This window comes from Podarcis liolepis, assembly GCF_965112155.1.
Source record: "Podarcis liolepis genome assembly, chromosome: 12".
Classification (NCBI taxonomy): domain Eukaryota; kingdom Metazoa; phylum Chordata; class Lepidosauria; order Squamata; family Lacertidae; genus Podarcis; species Podarcis liolepis.
Window position 1 is genome coordinate 2,325,937 of NC_139563.1, and position 17,094 is coordinate 2,343,030.

The window sequence follows — 17,094 nt, forward strand, 5'->3', positions numbered from 1 at the left end:
CCCAAACTTGCACCTTGGCGCCCAGGAACTTCTCCTTCCTCTCTCTCTAGACATATTTGCGCCAGCAGCAGCCAGAGCTGGCAGGAAGGGGCATGGCTGGCCGAGAACCAGAAGAAGAGGCACTGACCAGTTTTCACAGCCCTTGGTCACCACGTCTCCTGGGCCGTACAGCATCCCATCGAGGGCGCAGGGGCAGTCCTCCTCCGGCACGCAGAGATTGTTCTGTAAGCGGCGGAGAGGGGAGGGGGCAGAATTAGAGGGGAAAACACACCACCCTCCCCTCCTTCTGAGGTCAGCCTCTCCCAAAGGGGGGCCCTCTGGAAGTTCTGAATGACAAAACTTACAGTGGTGCCTCACAAGACGAAAAGAATCCGTTCTGTGATTCTCTTCGTCTAGCGGTTTTTTCGTCTTGCGAAGCAAGCCCATTGACAGATTAGCGGATTAGCACTATTAGTGGCTTTTAGAGGCTTTTAGCGGCTTATCTGCTGATCGGATCAGCTGATAAGCGGCTTAGTGGCTTAGAAAAGGGGGGGGAGGAAAAAAAAACCAGCAGGAACTCGCAAGACATTGTCGTCTTGCGAAGCAAGCCCATAGGAGATCCGTTTTGCGAAGCACCTCCAAAACGGAAAACTCTTTCGTCTAGCGAGTTTTTCGTCTTGCGAGGCATTCGTCTTGCGGGGCACCACTGTATTTTGTATACACAAAAAATGAATTATGCTGCCCGGTATGGGGAAGTTTTTAATGTTTGATGTTTTATTATGTTTTTATATCTGAAGAAGTGTGCATGCACACGAAAGCTCATACCAAGAACTAACTTAGTTGGTCTTTAAGGTGCTACTGGAAGGATTTTTTTTATTTTGACTATGTTTTTATATGTACTGGAAGCCGCCCAGAGTGGCTGGGGAAACGCCGCCAGATGGACGAGGTATACATAATAACATTGTTAATTATTATTAATATGTACCTAATTAAAACATCTTGTGTTTTCCCCGCTGCCTGGGGGTGCTGCTGCTGGGAGTTGTGGTTCAGACCTTCCTGAGGGGCCCAGGTTGGGAAAGACTAATCTGCTATCAATCAATCAATCAATCAATCAAATCCAAATCTTACAAATTAATTTGGATTTGTGGGGGGTTTTTTTGTATACTTGTTTTTGTGTTTTGTGTATTGTTCTTCTTTGTTTTTGTTGTTGTTGTGTGGAGAATACTAATAAAATTAATATATATATATTTTAAAAAATCAATCAATCAATCAATCAATCAATTATCCGTCCTTCACCCTAAGACCCCAACGCAGCATAACAGCATTAAAACACAATATTAAAAAGAGTGTAAGTCAACTTGTGAACATAAAAATGAGGTGGGTCCAGATTAGGTGCCGCCACGGAGAAGGCCCTGCCCTGGGGGACGCCCCCCCCCCAGCCTCTGCATGGGGAAAATTGTGGGGAGCAGAGACTCACCAGCAAGAAGGTGCTGTTGGGGCAGTAGCAGCCAGCATGGCAGGTCTCGTTGGCGCTGGGCACCGCACTGAGCTCCGCGCAGGAAGCCGGTCCGTCGGCACATTCCTGCCACACCTTCCCCTCCGGGCAGACGCCGGGCACCTCACCTGGGTGGGAAAGTGCAAGGCAGACGTGGGTGGAACATTTCGAGGGGGCAGGGGCCAGCTGGGGGGATAGCCTGGCACTACTGAGGTCCTTCCACCGAAATAGATGGAGAAAACGGTGCCAGGAGTTTCTGTGCACTCAGTGGAATGGGGGAGACATCACACCTTTCAGATTTATCCATTTATCCCTTTCTTTCATTTATTCACTGCTCGATTGCAAGTGCAACCTCTGAAGCAGTTTGCAGAAAAAATATTACATGATAAAATAATCAATAAGAAAAAAAACAACAATTTAAGGCTTTTGTAAGAATAGACCTAAAAACAGATCTAAGCAGCTTGGCCAAGCAAGAATGTTTTTAACAGGTGCTGAAAAGAAAACAGTGAAGGCTCCTGCCTGGTGTCAAGAGGCGGGGAGTTCCAAAGTGTCGGTGGTACCCCAACAAAAAATTGAGTACTTACAGGAGCAGAATGGGTATTGTGTGGCACCTGCAATGGTGCCCGTTCTGCTGAATGGGCATATATGGGGTTAGGCGATCGTGCAGGTAAACTGGTCCCAGGTAGCCCCCCCTCCAATTCAAAAGCCAGAAAATAGACATTGGGGGGGGTGTCAAACCACAGGAACACCAAGCAGGCAGTGGGGGGCTGTGTCCTCTGCCCCCCCTCACTAAAGAGGCAGGGTATTTCTGAACAAAGAGGCTGCTGCCTTCAATTAGAAAACAGGCCATAAGATCAGCAACACCCAAACTTTTTCGGGGAACTGCCTCCTTGGTTCCCTTCAGCTCATCCCCAGCACCCCCTGCCCCCCCAAAGCATTATTCAGAATAGCAGTTTGCACAACTCTCCGAGGTAGATAGTAACACAATCAAACTCAAGGCAGGAGCAATGAATTGCATATTTGTTCCAAACCCAAACAAAGCTATTCAGTTTAATTAATTCTGCAAAACTGGTGCACTCGAGACCAGCTTTTCCAAGTCTGATAGTTATTGGCACCCCAAGCATCCCCCTTCCTTCCCAATTCTGCCACCAGTGAGCACCTGTGGGAATGTTCAGGGAGGCAGGAGAGGATATATTGTTTATTAATATCCTTCCTAACTTGCACTAGCAAGTTCCTTTACTTAGCAGAGTTTCACATTCCCCTTTTAAACGCACAGCGGATAACTGGTTGCAGGCTTGTGTAAAGGTAAAGGGAGCCCTGACCATTAGGTCCAGTTGTGGCCGACTCTGGGGTTGTGGCGCTCATCTCGCTTTGTTGGCCGAGGGAGCCGGCGTACAGCTTCCGGGTCATGTGGTCAGCAGGAATAAGCCGCTTCTGGCGAACCAGAGCAGCGCACGGAAACGCTATTTACCTTCCCGCCGGGGCGGTACCTATTTATCTACTTGCACTTTGATGTGCTTTAGAACTGCTAGGTTGGCAGGAGCAGGGACCGAGCAACAGGAGCTCACCCCGTCATGGGGATTCGAACCGCCGACCTTCTGATCGGCAAGTCCTAGGCTCTGTGGTTTAACCCACAGCGCCACCCACGTCCCTAGGCTTGTGTAAGCCTCTCCCTATTAGGTTCCTGGTAAGTTCCCTTATATCCCTCTTAAAAGAATAAAGACACAACAATCTTATTTAAAGTCAATAAAAGAAGTTTACTCACATCATCAGTTCACAGTTGGCTCCCTGAAGGCAGACTTAGTTACAAAGTATATACATCTGGATCTATCCCATATAGGGATAAGCTGCTCCAACGGCGGAGTAAATCAAAGAGAGAGAGTGTGGCAGCATGCCTTGTCCTTTTGTTACCTGGACAGGTAAGGGCACGCTCTCCTCTAGTCACATGCAAGAGGAAGGATGTTCCAGCCCAGGAGGAAACAGGAAGTTTTCGACTGGCTGGACCAAACCTCCCCTTGCATGTCCACTCTAGGAAAACAAGGAATGTTGTGTTTGACTGCTCCCCGTGGATGACATCCAACAGCACCGCCCCCCCACTTTGGGAATCATAACAGCCTTTTTGTCTCACCCAGAACCGAGATGGATCCACCGGACTCACCTGTGCAGGGGGGAAGGTGGCAGGTGGCAAATTCAATCCGGCGCAAGACAGTCAGGCTGGCCCTTGTGCGATTCCTGTATCCGCCCCCGCACGGCACAGAGCACTCAGACCAGGGCCCCCACTCCATGCCGGAAGCTGGGAAGGGGCGGGGGACAGAGGAGAAGGAATAATCATAATAATTTATTATTTGTACCCTGCCCATCCGGCTGGGTTTCCCCAGCCACTCTGGGCAGCTTCCAACAAAGATTAAAAATACATTTAAATGTCACACATTAAAAACTGCTCCCAGTCTCCATTCTAGCTGCCGCATTCTGGATTAGTTGTAGTTTCTGGGTCACCTTCAAAGGTAGCCCCATGTAGAGCGCATTGCAGTAGTCCAAGCGGGAAATAACCAGAGCATGCGCCACTCTGGCGAGACAGTCTGCGGGCAAAGAGGGTCTCATCCTGCGTACCAGATGGAGCTGGCAGGCAGCCGGCCTGGACACGGAACTAACCTGTGCTTCTATGGACAGCTGTGAGTCCAAAATGACTCCCAGGCTGCTTTCAAATATAATTTGACTTTAATTCAGCTTATTTTTTCAGTTGCTGCTTTGTCAACAGTATGCTGCAAATTATCATTGTTAATTGCAGTAGTACTTTGGTTCTCAAACTTTAGCCGTTTTGGAAGTCCGTTCCAAAACCAAAGCGTTCCAAAACCAAGGCGGATTAATCTATTCCAAACTTCTAAAAACAACCCCTAAAACAGCAATTTAACATGAATTTTACTACCTAACGAGACCACTGATCCATAAAACGAAAGCAATAATCAATCCACTGTACTATAAAATAAATAAGATAGTATTGTAGATGATAAAAATTAAAATTACTCCCCCCCCCATCTGCACTGATGATAGTAATTGTTTGGACGGGGGACTTTTATCCATTTCTGCAGCCTGTAGCTGCGGGTTCCACACAGTCACAAAAACAAATTAACCGAGAAAGCCTCAAAAACAAAAAAGGCAAAATAAAGAGCAAAAACAAAAGCACCTGTAGCAGGAACCCTCCCCCCATCATTCAGTTTGTACAAACTTCACACACACTCACACACGACACACACTACGCTTCTGTTATAAATTCATAGAAAATCAACCGTACATCGGATTTGCACTGTTCCACTTTTATTTTACTCCATGAAGGAAGGACTACAAAATGGGGAAGGTTTGATACAGGCCAGCCCAGCACATCCACAGGAGCCCTGCCCAGTTGCTATGCCAACCCTGATGGTCCTAGACAGAAGACCATCAAGATCACAAAGAACTTGCATATGGGAGTGGATTCAGCACAGACTGAAACAAAGGACAATGAGCAGATCTTCCCTCAGGGGGCAGGAAACTGGGACTACCTTTTGTCTTCAGAAAATGACTCATGGGGAGGGGGAAAGGGGGAACCAGCCAGGTGACAGGACACTCAGGTTACCACCACAACTCCTCCCTCAATCCCTCCTTTCTGTGATGTATGTATGATGTTTCTGGGGGTGGTCTTGAGCTACAGGATGGGAATTTCAAAAGTCTTTATAAGACCTTGCACACCATTTTTTCTGTTACAGATAGGTAGCCGTGTTGGTCTGCCATAGTCAAAATAAAAAAAAATTCCCCTTCCAGTAGCACCTTAAAGACCAACTAAGTTAGTTCTTGGTATGAGCTTTTTGTGTGCATGCACACTTCTTCAGATACACCGAAGAAGAAGTGTGCATGCACACGAAAGCTCATACCAAGAACTAACTTAGTTGGTCTTTAAGGTGCTACTGGAAGGAATTCCCCCCCCCCCCATTTTTTCTGTGTCTTTCCTCTCTCTTGCAAGTGAGGGGAACACCCTGTAGCAACAGTTCAATAAAGGCCAAGCCTACAGGCTGCTGTTTTGCTCCAAGTTATCCTGGTTGGTGTCTTTGTTTTTGTCCAAGGGAGCCCTCGGATTTTTCCAGTAACACACCAGACTTAATCTGTTCCAGAAGTCCATTTGACTTCCGAAATGTTTGAAAACCAAGATGCAGCTTCTGATTGGTGTAGGTGCCCCGGAAACAATAGCCAACAGCCGCATCGGACGTTCACCTTCCAAAAACCGGAACACTTACTTCTGGGTTTTTGGCGTTTTTGAACCAAGGTACCACTGTATTCTATACTATTTCTACTGTATTTGTGATGTTCAGTTCTGTTCTAATTGTGGCTTGTAAGCCCCTTTGGGATTCATTCAAATGAAAGGGGGCCTGGAAATGTAATGAGTCAAATCAGCGGTGACCTCCCTCTTTTCATTGTGCTCCTCTGCTCCCTTTCCTCCCCATCCCTCTGACCCACAGCCTGGCCCCCTCCCCTCTCCTTGAACCCCCTTCCCCACTCTCTCTTACCCTGGCAAGGCTGCAGGCTGCAGAATTCAATCTCCACGTTTGGTCCCTGGCAGGGCTGTCCTCCGTCGGAGGCAGGGGGCTGGGAGCTGGAGCGGAAGCGGCGCCGAGTGCCCACGTTGCAGCTGCGGCTGCAGGAGCCCCAGGCCGTCCAGTCACTCCAGGCACAGTCGGCTGCAGAGAGGGAGGCCAGCTCAGGGCGGGGGGAATCTCTTTCCGAGCGCCTTCCCCAGATATTATTTCTATTATTACAGTGGTGCCCCGCAAGACGAATGCCTCGCAAGACGGAAAACTCGCTAGACGAAAGGGTTTTCCGTTTTGGAGGTGCTTCGCAAAACGAATCTCCTATGGGCTTGCTTCGCAAGACGAAAACGTCTTGCGAGTTCCTGCGGGGTTTTTTTCCTTCCCCCCCCTTTTTCTAAGCCGCTAAGCCGCTTATCTGCTAAGCCGCTAAAAGCCGCTAAAAGCCGCTAATAGCGCTAATCCGCTAATCCGTCAATGGGCTTGCTTCGCAAGACGGAAAAAACCGCTAGACGAAGAGAATCACAGGACGGATTTATTATATAAAATAAAATAAAACCAGCCGCTGATGGAACTCAACCCCATTTAAGATATGGTGTTTAGAGACCCAAGGTATTTTTTATTTGTGTGTTTTCCAAGAACAATCTTAGCTGGTCTCTAAGGTGCTACTGGAAGGAATTTTTTTATTTTGTTTTGACACATAGAAGGTTAAACAGGTGCTTGTGGTCCCCGGAAGGTGTGACCTCAGGACAGGTGCAGGATCTCCATTCCACCCACCCATCTATCAACCAAGAGTGGGCTATCATCTCATTTTATCCTTACAACAACCTTGCGAGGTGGGCTAAATTGAAGCTTCGTGGCTTGGCCATATTCTGCTCCACCCAGCTGGGCAGAGGAGCTGTGGCTCATTGGTAGGCCAGCTGCCTTGCATGTGGGAGTCCCCAGCTTCAATCCCTACTGGAATCCTCTGCTAAATTTTCACTGGAGGGAGCAGGTGCCGGGGTTGGTCTAGATGACCCCTGGGGTCTCTTCCAACTCTAGAATTCCATGATGGCATGTTTCTAAGTCCTTCTCCGCTTCTCTACCCTAGAGAACTGCCACCTGTCAGTGTGAACTGTCCTGGGATAGAATGATAAAGACTCTGACCTAGTAGGAAAGGTGGCCGTCTCCGTTTACCTGGGCAGGGCTCCGTGGTACACGCCATCTCTCCATCTTTGCAGGTGCTGGAAAGGAAAAGGGGGAAATTACGTCACTGAGTAGATGTCTTACGAGTTGCCTCAATGGGAAAATGCAAGATGAAAATTATTTAGAATGATTTGCACTCGGAAGAACAGGGCGGATCGAGGCCCGGTGGGTAGGGACTTTATCTTCTTTCCATCTCTGGGCCAGGAACATCCACGCAGCCGTGGTCGCTATCAGAGAAGAAAGGCAGATCAAGTTGATGGACTATGTCAAAATGGCTAAAATGACCCGAAGAATCAGAAATCAGGAAGGTCAAAAGCTTAATAAGGAATGGGGGAGATTTATAACTTATCTTAAAGATCATTGTAAACAGTTAAAATCCTTGGAATCTAGTTTTTATGTCATACGTGGGATACGTGACTGTGAAATTTCAATCTCAAAAACTAAATAAATAAATTTCTGGAGGAAAAAAAGAGGTCTGGAGGGTGGTGACATGAGAACGGGGCCTTTTCTGCAGTGGCTCCTAGTTTGTGGAAGGCTCCCCACAGTCTCACCTGGCACCTTCCGTATACACCTTTAGGCTTCAGGTGAAATAAATATTTAACTTGGGGATCACTTAAGAAGGAAGTGTTTTATAGATGCATACAATTACAAATTGTGGTGTGTGTGTGTGTGTGTGTGTGTAGGAATACAGGTTTTCATAAGGGGGGTTCTCCTGGGAGGGGGAATAAATAAATAAAAGTAAAAATGAGAAGAAATGCAGTCCATTCATCACCAGTTGTTGCAGGAGTCCAGGAGGGCGACGTCCCCCGGCTGGTAGAGCTCCCCCTGGTGGTAGCAAGGGCACTCTCTGAGCGGCAGGCAGGTGTCCTTGTGCAGGAAGAGACCCCCGGGGCAGGAGCAGCCCTCGCGGCAGCGGGAGGCGCACTCCACGCGGGAGCCTTGGTCCAGGCAGAGGCGGGGGCAGGCGCCCCCCTTCCGCTCGCACTCCTCGGCCGTCTGGTACACCAGGTTCCCCGGGCAGAGCGCTGTGTGGGGTTTGGGGGGGGACAAAGGGAGAGGCATCTGGTGAGAGACGTAGGGTACCCAGAGGTGTATCAGGATGGGCGGGGGCTGGAGAGGAAGTGTCTGTCAGGTGTGCGTGCAGGAAACAGGCCCTGTGACCAGTAGGACTTTGCAGGACTGGGGCCTTCCTAAGTTTGTTCTGGAGAGGCAAAGCACGGCTGCACAGATGAGGCCGATTGGTAACTCACAGCACGTGGTGGCAAGAGCCGGGAAGGGATATAAGGTCAACATTTCCCTTCAGCTCTTTGCTACAGCAACTCGTTCTCTGCCTTGCTGTGTTTGACTCCTTGCTTCCTGACCCTTGGACCCTTGGCTTCTTGACCCCTGGCTCTCTGGCCCTCGGATGCTTGGCTTCCTGACTCCTTGCTTCTTGATCCTCGGACCCTTGACTCCCAGCCCTCTGACCCTCTGACTTTTGGCTTTCTGACTCCTGGCTTCTAGACTCCCGTTCCTGCTCCCACCCCGCTATTGTGTCCCCGGTCCCGACGTCCTCAGCTTGGACTTTGATTGCCCATGAACCAAACCATGACAGTGTCAGGGAATGGTCTGAAGACGAGGACTGGGGGATGCATTCTGATGAAGAGCTGGAGGGGGAAAGGTCGCCCCCCCCCTTTGTCCGCAGCGTGTTCAGAAGCAGAGAGAGAAACAGGAGATGGACAGCTTAGGGGGGAGTTACCTAGTTATGAGATAAGGACATGAGATAAGAAGCAGAAGGGAGGGGGCAGCTAGTTGAGACGTCACTCAAGAGTGTGGCGGACCCCCCCCCCCTCACCATGGACTTGGAGGTCCGAACGTATCAGAGAGCAAAGGAGTCAGAGGGAGGGGGGAACTTCCCGTCGGCACCCGAAATGCTGTGGAAGCCGGAAAGAAGATTAGACTGGCCTCTGCCTCCTTGTGGAGAGCTGTGTATTTGTGCTCGCAATGTGGTGCTGTAATAAAAGGACCACAAATCTATCAACTGCTCATTGATTCTTATCATCTGCGAAGCTACCGGAGGGAGGGGAAGACTCTCCACGCCTGACAGGGACCCCATATCCCAAATGTGTACCTTTGCAGGGCTGGGTGTTGCAATCGCGGGTCTGGATGAGGGGTCCGGAGCACTCTGGGCCCCCGTAGGCCGGCTTGGAGCAGGTGCGGTTGCGGGTCTGGACCCCGGAGTCACAAGGGGCCGAGCACTGGGACCAGGAGGTCCATGGGGTCCAGATGCCTTCCACTGAGGAGGGAGAGAGGGAGGGAAGAAGGAACAAAAGATGATAAGGAGGTGGTCTGCCTGCTGAGGGCCTGAAGGACCCTGCCCCTGCCTCTTTCCACCTGGCTCTGGGGGGCTCGCAGGCTTCACAAGGACTGCAGCTGCTTTTCTATTTTTAATTTTTATCTGTGGTGTTTTAAACGAGACCATCGTGGCTGTGAGCCCTGGAAGACCTGCACCCTGCCTTGCTGGCCTTTTCCCATCTGGCCTGGGAGAGAGTGGAGAGCGGACTGACTCCAGCTACAAAAGCTGAGGCTGTTGAACAGATTCCCGGGCTGGAGTATTTATTTACAGGGGGCGTTGAGAGAGCCTGTTGCTGTCATCGATATCATGGTTGCGTTTTTAGTTTTAGCTCTTATGATTTGCGTGGAAATTGTTTCCATTGGGTTGTGTACTTTTTGAGGTGTTTTATTTATTGTTTATGACCTCTGTTATGTTTGTAATTATGTAAATCTTGTCGTGTTGTAAGCCGCCTTGAGCAACTATGGAAAGGCGGCATACAAATAAAATGATGATGATGATGATGGTCTCTCCTTTAGCTGTGATCCTTGCATTGGAGGCTGTTGAACCCGATGACCCCCAGGGTAACTTTACAATTCTGTTTCTCTATCTTAGAATCATAGAGCTGGAAGGGTCCCCCAGTGGTCACCTATCCCAACCCCCCTGCAATGCAGGAATGCTCTTTCGACTTGCCACTGCACTGGGGAAGAACCTGAGGGCGCTTCCTGTACGGCGGCCACCTTTCGGGTAAGATCAGCCAAACCTCGGACCCCCAAAGGACGCAATTCCCCAACCTGGTGCCCTTTGGATGTTTCAGACTGCAAACTCCCATCATCCCCGAGGCCGGGGGGGGGGGGGCTCAGTGCTGCCCCCTCCTTCTGCCCCCCCTCCTCTCACCTGGGCAGGGGGGCGTGTCACAAAGCTCCTCCTGCACCGTCTCCCCGCTGCAGCTGGCGGCATCCGTGGTGCCATTGCAGTCCCGGAAGCGCTTCCTGACGCCCGCCACATCCGTGGCATAGTAGCAGGTTTTTGAGCAGGGAGACCAGGGAGTCCATTCGCTCCAGGCGAAGGTGATCTCTGGGGAGGGACAGGAGAAAGAGTGTGGGGCACGGGAAGCCTCGGGGTTGGGGGTCACTGGGTCCCCTTCCAGGAGAAGTGAGGCCTCTGTCTACTGGCAGGCAGAATAATGAGGAACTTTAAAAAATGGTCAAGGTATCATTAAAAACAAACAAACCTGGAGGCTTTTCTCCTGGGGGTTTTGGGCCCAGACATACCAAAAAGTGCAAAGGAAATATTCTTGTATGCAACGGTAGCAGCAAGAATACTGATCGCAATGAATTGGAAGGGAGAGGAAATCCCAGTGAAGCTGGAGTGGTAAAGTTGGAGTATGCCGAACTGGCAAAAATGACAGAAAAACCTTTATTCGAAAATGAGGCATGTACAGAAAACCCCATGAGGATTATTACAGCATTATAATGTCAGTGACAGCATTTGAATGACTTCTGTATTAGGATAAATATATGTAATATAATATTGACAAATATTAGTAAAAAGAAAATAGAGATTAACTGTGTATCAGATAAGTAATATTGTAAATCCATGGGGTGGTGGGAAGTCATAGGAATTTTTTTAAGAAGAATGTATGGTGATATGAATTAGCAAATACTGATATTTTTCTTGTATTCTCAATTGGTTGTTTCATACATTTGTTTGTTGTGCTTTTTTGAATATCAATAAAGCATTATATTAAAAAGAAGAGTGCAAAACCACTCCCTGAACAAAAGACTCGCTTGAGAGCTGACCAGAGGAGTGGAGCTTCTCCTCCAGACTCCCAAGGCTTTACTTTATGGATTTACTTATTTCATGAAAGTGACGTACCTCTTCCTTGTCGGGACCCCTTACCTGAGATGCAGACGGTGTGGCATTCGCGGACCTCCTGGGCATCGCCTTGGCACGGGGCACCGCCATTGGCAGCAGCCGGGTTGGAGGGAGACCTGCAAAAGAGGCAGGGTGGTACATAAGTTAGGGACAGGGAAGAGAGGGTGAAGCTCTGTCTCTGCACCCATCCAGACGGATGGACCCCTGAAGGATGCCACAATTCCTTTTCTCTTATTCATTTATTTAACAAAACGTATAGAGTTAATAAATCAAGTATCTCTAAGCGACTTAGAAGCATAGAATTGTAGAGTCCAGGCCAGCCGCCTGCAATGCAGGAATATTTTGCCCCTTGTGGGGCTCGAACCCACAACCCTGAGATTAAGAGTCTCCTGCTCTACTGACTGAGCTATCCTAGAAGAGGACTTGTATAACATATTACTGGGGAAAGGACTGCTTTTCCTGTCCGTTTGCATTTCCTAGTGCAGTAAGTATTGATCTGATGTGCAGAGATCTTTCCTATTCTACTTAATTCAAGAGGGTTCTGGAAGCCTCTTTCTGTGAAAGAAGTAAGCAGAAGGTTCATGATGTTTGGGTTATTTCTTCAGAGAAGCTGAGTACAGCTGCCTTAAACTGGTTACAATACGATAATCTTTATTGTCATTGTCCCATACAGAACAACGAAACACCGCACATGTGCCCTACGTAGTGATGCCTGCTCCGGGTGTCACAACGCCTTCCTTCGCCCCTGGCTGACTATAATAATGCCAGAAGGAGCCCGGGTTCCACTCTTTTGTATCTCTCTTTCTTTCTGGTGTGGTGTTCTGTATGTGGTGTGCTTAGTGTTAAGGTTTCGACTTATTATAAATTACTGTGAGTTTAAGTTATGTCTGCTGCAACTGGATTTCTTATGGACAGGGCCAATCCTGAATGTATTGGATTTGTGACCACGATGCTCCTCTGCCTTCAGTAGCAGTAAAGCTCTGCTGCATGAAATAAAATTCCCTCCGGTCTACTTTTGGGAATCCTGCAATGTGTTTAAGATTTTACTCTGCTAACTATAAATCGGAATCTAATCTGGATCAGTATTGAGCAGAATTTCAACGACAGTTCCATCCATTCATTTTAAAAAAAAATCAAGAAAACACATGGTGACTACGACTAATACGTGTGTTACATTTATAATTGTAATAAATTTCTTCAAATATCAGAAGGGCTGTCATCACATGGCAAATGCAGCAAGCTTGTTTCCTGCTGCTCCAGAGGGCAGGGTCCAAAGCGATGGCTTCAGATGACAAGGAAGGAAATTCCAACCATTATTGCTGCTGTTGTTATTAATTGAATTTATATACTGCCCTATACCCACAGGTCTAAACATTGGGAAGATCTTTCTGGTGGTAAGAGCTCTTCAACAGCGGAACAGACTCCACTGAAAAGTGGTGGTCTCTCTTTGGTTGTCGGTTTTTAAACAGGTTGGAGATTAGAGAGCTATCTTCCAGGGTTTCTTCAAGCAGGCTGATTGACATCCATGCCCTTTTAAATGTGTTGGGGGGCGGGTTACTGGGTGTGTTTTTTAAATTTTGTTTTCTTTTTATGTATTTTCTTTTTATCTTGTATTTTTATGCTGTGACCTGCCCTGCGATCTTAAATAAAAAAGCAATTTCAATGACTAATTCGCATCACCTACTCCAGTGGGATGAGTCGGGAGAGAAAACAAAAAAACCCCCACATTTTGATCACAACCTTCCTTGGGAGGGCCGGATAAAAAAAACCTGCCTCAAGAGGCCACTGTTAGGATATAATTCCGTTCCACCTTAAAAAGGAACAGGCTGTTGTGTGTCACATGCCTGTTTACTTCCAGCACTTGCTGGGAACTTCCGCTTGTATATAGCTTTTGTGTTACAGCTATTTTGCTGGAGACGAAGGGAAGCAGACATGTTTTCCTTTGTTCCTGAACTATGCTGAATAAATGCTGTAAATATGCTTACACATTTCTCTGTCCGCCTCTTCTGCTGTGAGAAGATTTATTCACTTTGCTGACAGAGCGTCCACGGGTCTCTAAACGTATCTGAGGCTCGTGTCGCTGACTGATGCTGTTCCAAGGGAGACCGGTGATCGCCCGGCTGTTGGCCGGTGGCTGGAGCCAGCTGGGGACCTGCCTGATGCCCCCGTCTCTCCAGCAGTATCCCAACAGCCACATCCCGCCCACAGGTGGACGCTGCCCTCCTTCACCTGAATCTCTGCTGCATGCCGACCCCACAGCTCCTTCCGCAAGGGCTCCACGGAGACCAAGCCGACCAGCCACACTTCACGGGGCAGGAAACTGAGTCGCAGGTCACGGCGCCTTCCAGGCAGACGCTGGTGGTGGGAGCGGGAAGGAGGCGGAGGACAAAAGCTCATCAGGACTGAATCTGGACCCCATAACCACCCGAGACTTCTCCCGCACAGACGCCATCATTGCTCTACCCTTTTCACACCCCTCCTGGTACTAGGAGGCAGTGGAGCAGGGGAAGGTGGGCAATCTACTGACTTGTCCCTCGCCTGAACCATCCCTTCTTCCTCCGCCCAATCCCGTGTGCCTTCCTCCGCTTCAGACTGCTCGCTCCTCTTCAGTGTCAGGGACTGGACTGAGGAGGAATGGTGGAGACCGCCCCCTCCTCCTGCACTTCCCAGAAAAGGGGGAGACAGTATAGATTTAGAACAGCGGTTTGCAGAAGGTCACAGTTCCGAGGCTGCAGAGGGGAGAAGCTGGGAAATATTGGGAGATGAGCAGGAAGAAGTCGAAGAAGCACCAGGGGAGAGACAGCGGAAAGACTTAGTGTCTTTAGAAAGCATGCCAGAACCCCCCTCTCCCAGAACCCGGCAGGCATCGAAAGTAGGAGAACAGAAAGCTCAGAGGCAGAAAGCACAGATCAGCCAACGCAGGGATGACGTATAATAGGAGAGACAGAGGAGGTGGGACTTTACTCAGAGCAACGCCATTATCCAAGAGATGGCACTGCTACATCTCTGTGAATATTGAATAAAAGACCTTGGTAAGAGCTTCTTGTCTTTCCATTTCTGGCAGCCTGCCGTGAGGCAGGGGGGTCAGATTCCCTGAAGCCTGACACTCAGACTCCTGCCTTGTGGGTGGCCGGGCTCCCAGTGGAGTCCAGGGTCAGGTTCAAGGTGCTGGCTTTGACCTTTAAAGCCCTCTGCAGCCCAGGACCCTCGTACCTACAGGACCGCCTATCCTGGTATGCCCTGCAGAGGACCTTGCGGTCTTCAAACAAAAACATCTTGGAGATCCTGGGCTACAGGTTAGACTGGCCTCAACTAGGACCAGGGCCTTTTCAGTACTGGCCCCGATGTGGCGGAACGCTCTGTCATAAGAGACCAGGGCCCTGCGGGACTTGACATCTTTCCACAGGGCCTGCAAGACAGAGCTGTTCCGCCTGGCCTTTGGTTTGGACTCAGTCTGATCCTTATGTATCCTTCCCCTTATGGTCTTGATTTATCAGCTATTTTAAAATGAACCTGTATTTTAAATTGGGTTTTTTTTCTTATTATGTTTTTACTGTACTTTTATTGGTGTTAGCCGCCCTGAGCCTGGCTCTAGCTGGGGAGGGCGGGGTATAAATAAAATATTATTATTATTATTTATTATTATAAATTGCCGGTTCCCTCTCCCGGGTTGCTCCCCTGGTCGCCTGACTGTGCCCTACACTCTTCAGAGCCCTGCCAGAGGAAGAGGAGGAGAAGCGTGGGGCACCAGAGGGACCCCGTCCCCGGCTCACCACTGGCTGCAGTTGTCCCTCAGGAACATCTCCCCCGGGATGCGACGCTCGTGATCGAAGAAGCAGTGGCACTGGCTGACGTTCACGCAGCCCCCGTCCTGCAGGAAGAGCCCCGGGGGGCAGCGGCAGCCTGGGAGGGGAGACAGAGGGGGCTGGAGGTCAGAGCAGGGGGCAGGGATAGAAGGAGCCCCTTTTCTAGGCTAGGAAGGGATCGGGAACGTGGTGCCCCCCTCCTAGCCCCGGGGAAAACATGCTCACCCTCCACGCAGCTGCTGGGGCAACTCGTCTTCAGGCTCAGCTGGCGGCACGTTTGGGGACAGGGAGCCACGAGGCCTCGCTCGCAGTGCCCGGCTTGCACGTAGACCATGTCTGGCCCGCAGTCTGCAGAGGGAACAGGCGAGAGGAGGAGGTCGGGGCGCGGGAAAAGGGAAGCGAAGCTTAGTGGGTGGAGGGGGCAGGGATTGCAGCCATCCAGTCTTCCTCTCCTTCCCTTCCCTCCCCTAATTCACAAGGCAATCCAGAAGAGCCTATAGCTCCTGCCCATCTGCCCCATGTTGTCAGTCCAGGGATTATTCAGTTTGTAACTCAAGGGTTAAATCAGTAACTCCGCTATAGAGGGTGGAGAAGGAGTTGCTTAGCAACCAGGCAGAGTGGCATGATCTCAAGCGAGGCGGCCCAGGGCCCTGATTGGCTGTGCATTTCTGAGGGAGTTTTTCCTCTGTGTGTTTGGTTGAAGGCTTCTCTGGTACGTACAAGGCCAGATGTAAAGAAAGACAAAACCTCTCTGTTCTTTTCTCCCCAAATTGTTCACTGTTTCTGTTTGGTTTCCTAATATTCCTGCCACCCCCCAGGCTCATCCTTCCCCCATCTCAGGCCACCACTGCTCCATCACTGGCCCACCTTTCTTTTCTGACCCTCCCTGTCTCCCAAATGCAGCCAGCACTTACCCCGGGCGTCTCCGCAGGGCTGCTGGTTGCAGGTTTCCATCTGCACGGCGTCCCCCGGGCAAGGCTGCCCCCCGTTCTTGGGCGGGGGGTCGGCGCAGGTCCTGGTGCGGCTCCGCACTCCGCCGCGGCACTCGGCGTCGCAGTCCGACCATTCGCCCCAGGATGCCCAGGCGCCATTAACTGGGTGGAGAGAAAGAGCCACGCGACTGAGCTCGTCATGCAACCACAGAATTGGACCCCTGTATCTTAAGGCAGTATTTTGTCATGCCAACCTTCCCGTGCCTTTTTGGAATTAACAACGGGGAGCCGGTTTAAATGATTTCGTCGACTATGAATGAAAGATGCGTTTTTAAGAGTCTGGCAAAATGAACATTTTAAGCAAAATGCTACACGTGAAGCCTGCAAGCTCTTTGCTTTAGCCCACCTCACAAGGTTGTTGTAAGAAATTGGCACAGGTGACGCGTAATACCCGTTCTGCATTTGCAAGAACTTGATCTTTTAATGCGGCAGCACCTGTCCTTTGGAACTCCCTGCCTCTTGACATCAGGCAGAGATGCCTTCATTGCACTCTTTTCTGCGCCTGCTAAATATGTTATTCTTCAGGCAAGTTTCAATCCTGTTTTCAATCCTGTTTTCAGCCTCTATTTTAACTTTTTGAATGCCTTAATTTTTGCTGTTAATTTTCCTTACTGCTAACATTTGATTTATTGCCCCGCCCCCCGTAAACTGTTTTGAGGCTGTTTAGTTTGTAATCTAGTGGTGTATTCGTTTTATGAAATAAACTCTGCATCTTTCATAAAACGTATACGCCACTAGATTGCAAACTAAACAGCCTCAAAGCAGCATGCAAAAAAGATAAATCAGTTGGTAGCTCAGCTGGTTAGCACGTGGTGCTGATAACACAAAGCTTGCAGGTTTCATCCAGCTGCATATTCCTGCATTGCAAGGGGGTTGGACTGGATGACGCTCA

At 49.5% G+C, this 17,094-nt stretch overlaps 1 protein-coding gene across 2 annotated transcripts in view; it reads right to left on the reverse strand.

Annotated features, from left to right (window-relative positions):
* Window positions 1-17,094, reverse strand: part of LOC310689188 (SCO-spondin-like) — a 179,159-nt gene that overhangs the window by 62,381 nt on the left and 99,684 nt on the right. For both annotated transcript variants that reach the window (XM_083466452.1, XM_083466451.1), the window contains exons 55-67: window positions 16,125-16,304; window positions 15,436-15,558; window positions 15,178-15,307; window positions 13,634-13,759; window positions 11,429-11,520; window positions 10,424-10,603; window positions 9,326-9,490; window positions 7,988-8,240; window positions 7,207-7,253; window positions 6,013-6,183; window positions 3,633-3,767; window positions 1,457-1,602; window positions 128-222 (exon numbers count right to left, since the gene is read on the reverse strand). In XM_083466452.1, coding sequence (XP_083322578.1) covers window positions 128-222; window positions 1,457-1,602; window positions 3,633-3,767; window positions 6,013-6,183; window positions 7,207-7,253; window positions 7,988-8,240; window positions 9,326-9,490; window positions 10,424-10,603; window positions 11,429-11,520; window positions 13,634-13,759; window positions 15,178-15,307; window positions 15,436-15,558; window positions 16,125-16,304 — 1,843 coding nt within the window. The remainder of the gene's footprint in view (window positions 1-127; window positions 223-1,456; window positions 1,603-3,632; window positions 3,768-6,012; window positions 6,184-7,206; window positions 7,254-7,987; window positions 8,241-9,325; window positions 9,491-10,423; window positions 10,604-11,428; window positions 11,521-13,633; window positions 13,760-15,177; window positions 15,308-15,435; window positions 15,559-16,124; window positions 16,305-17,094) is intronic.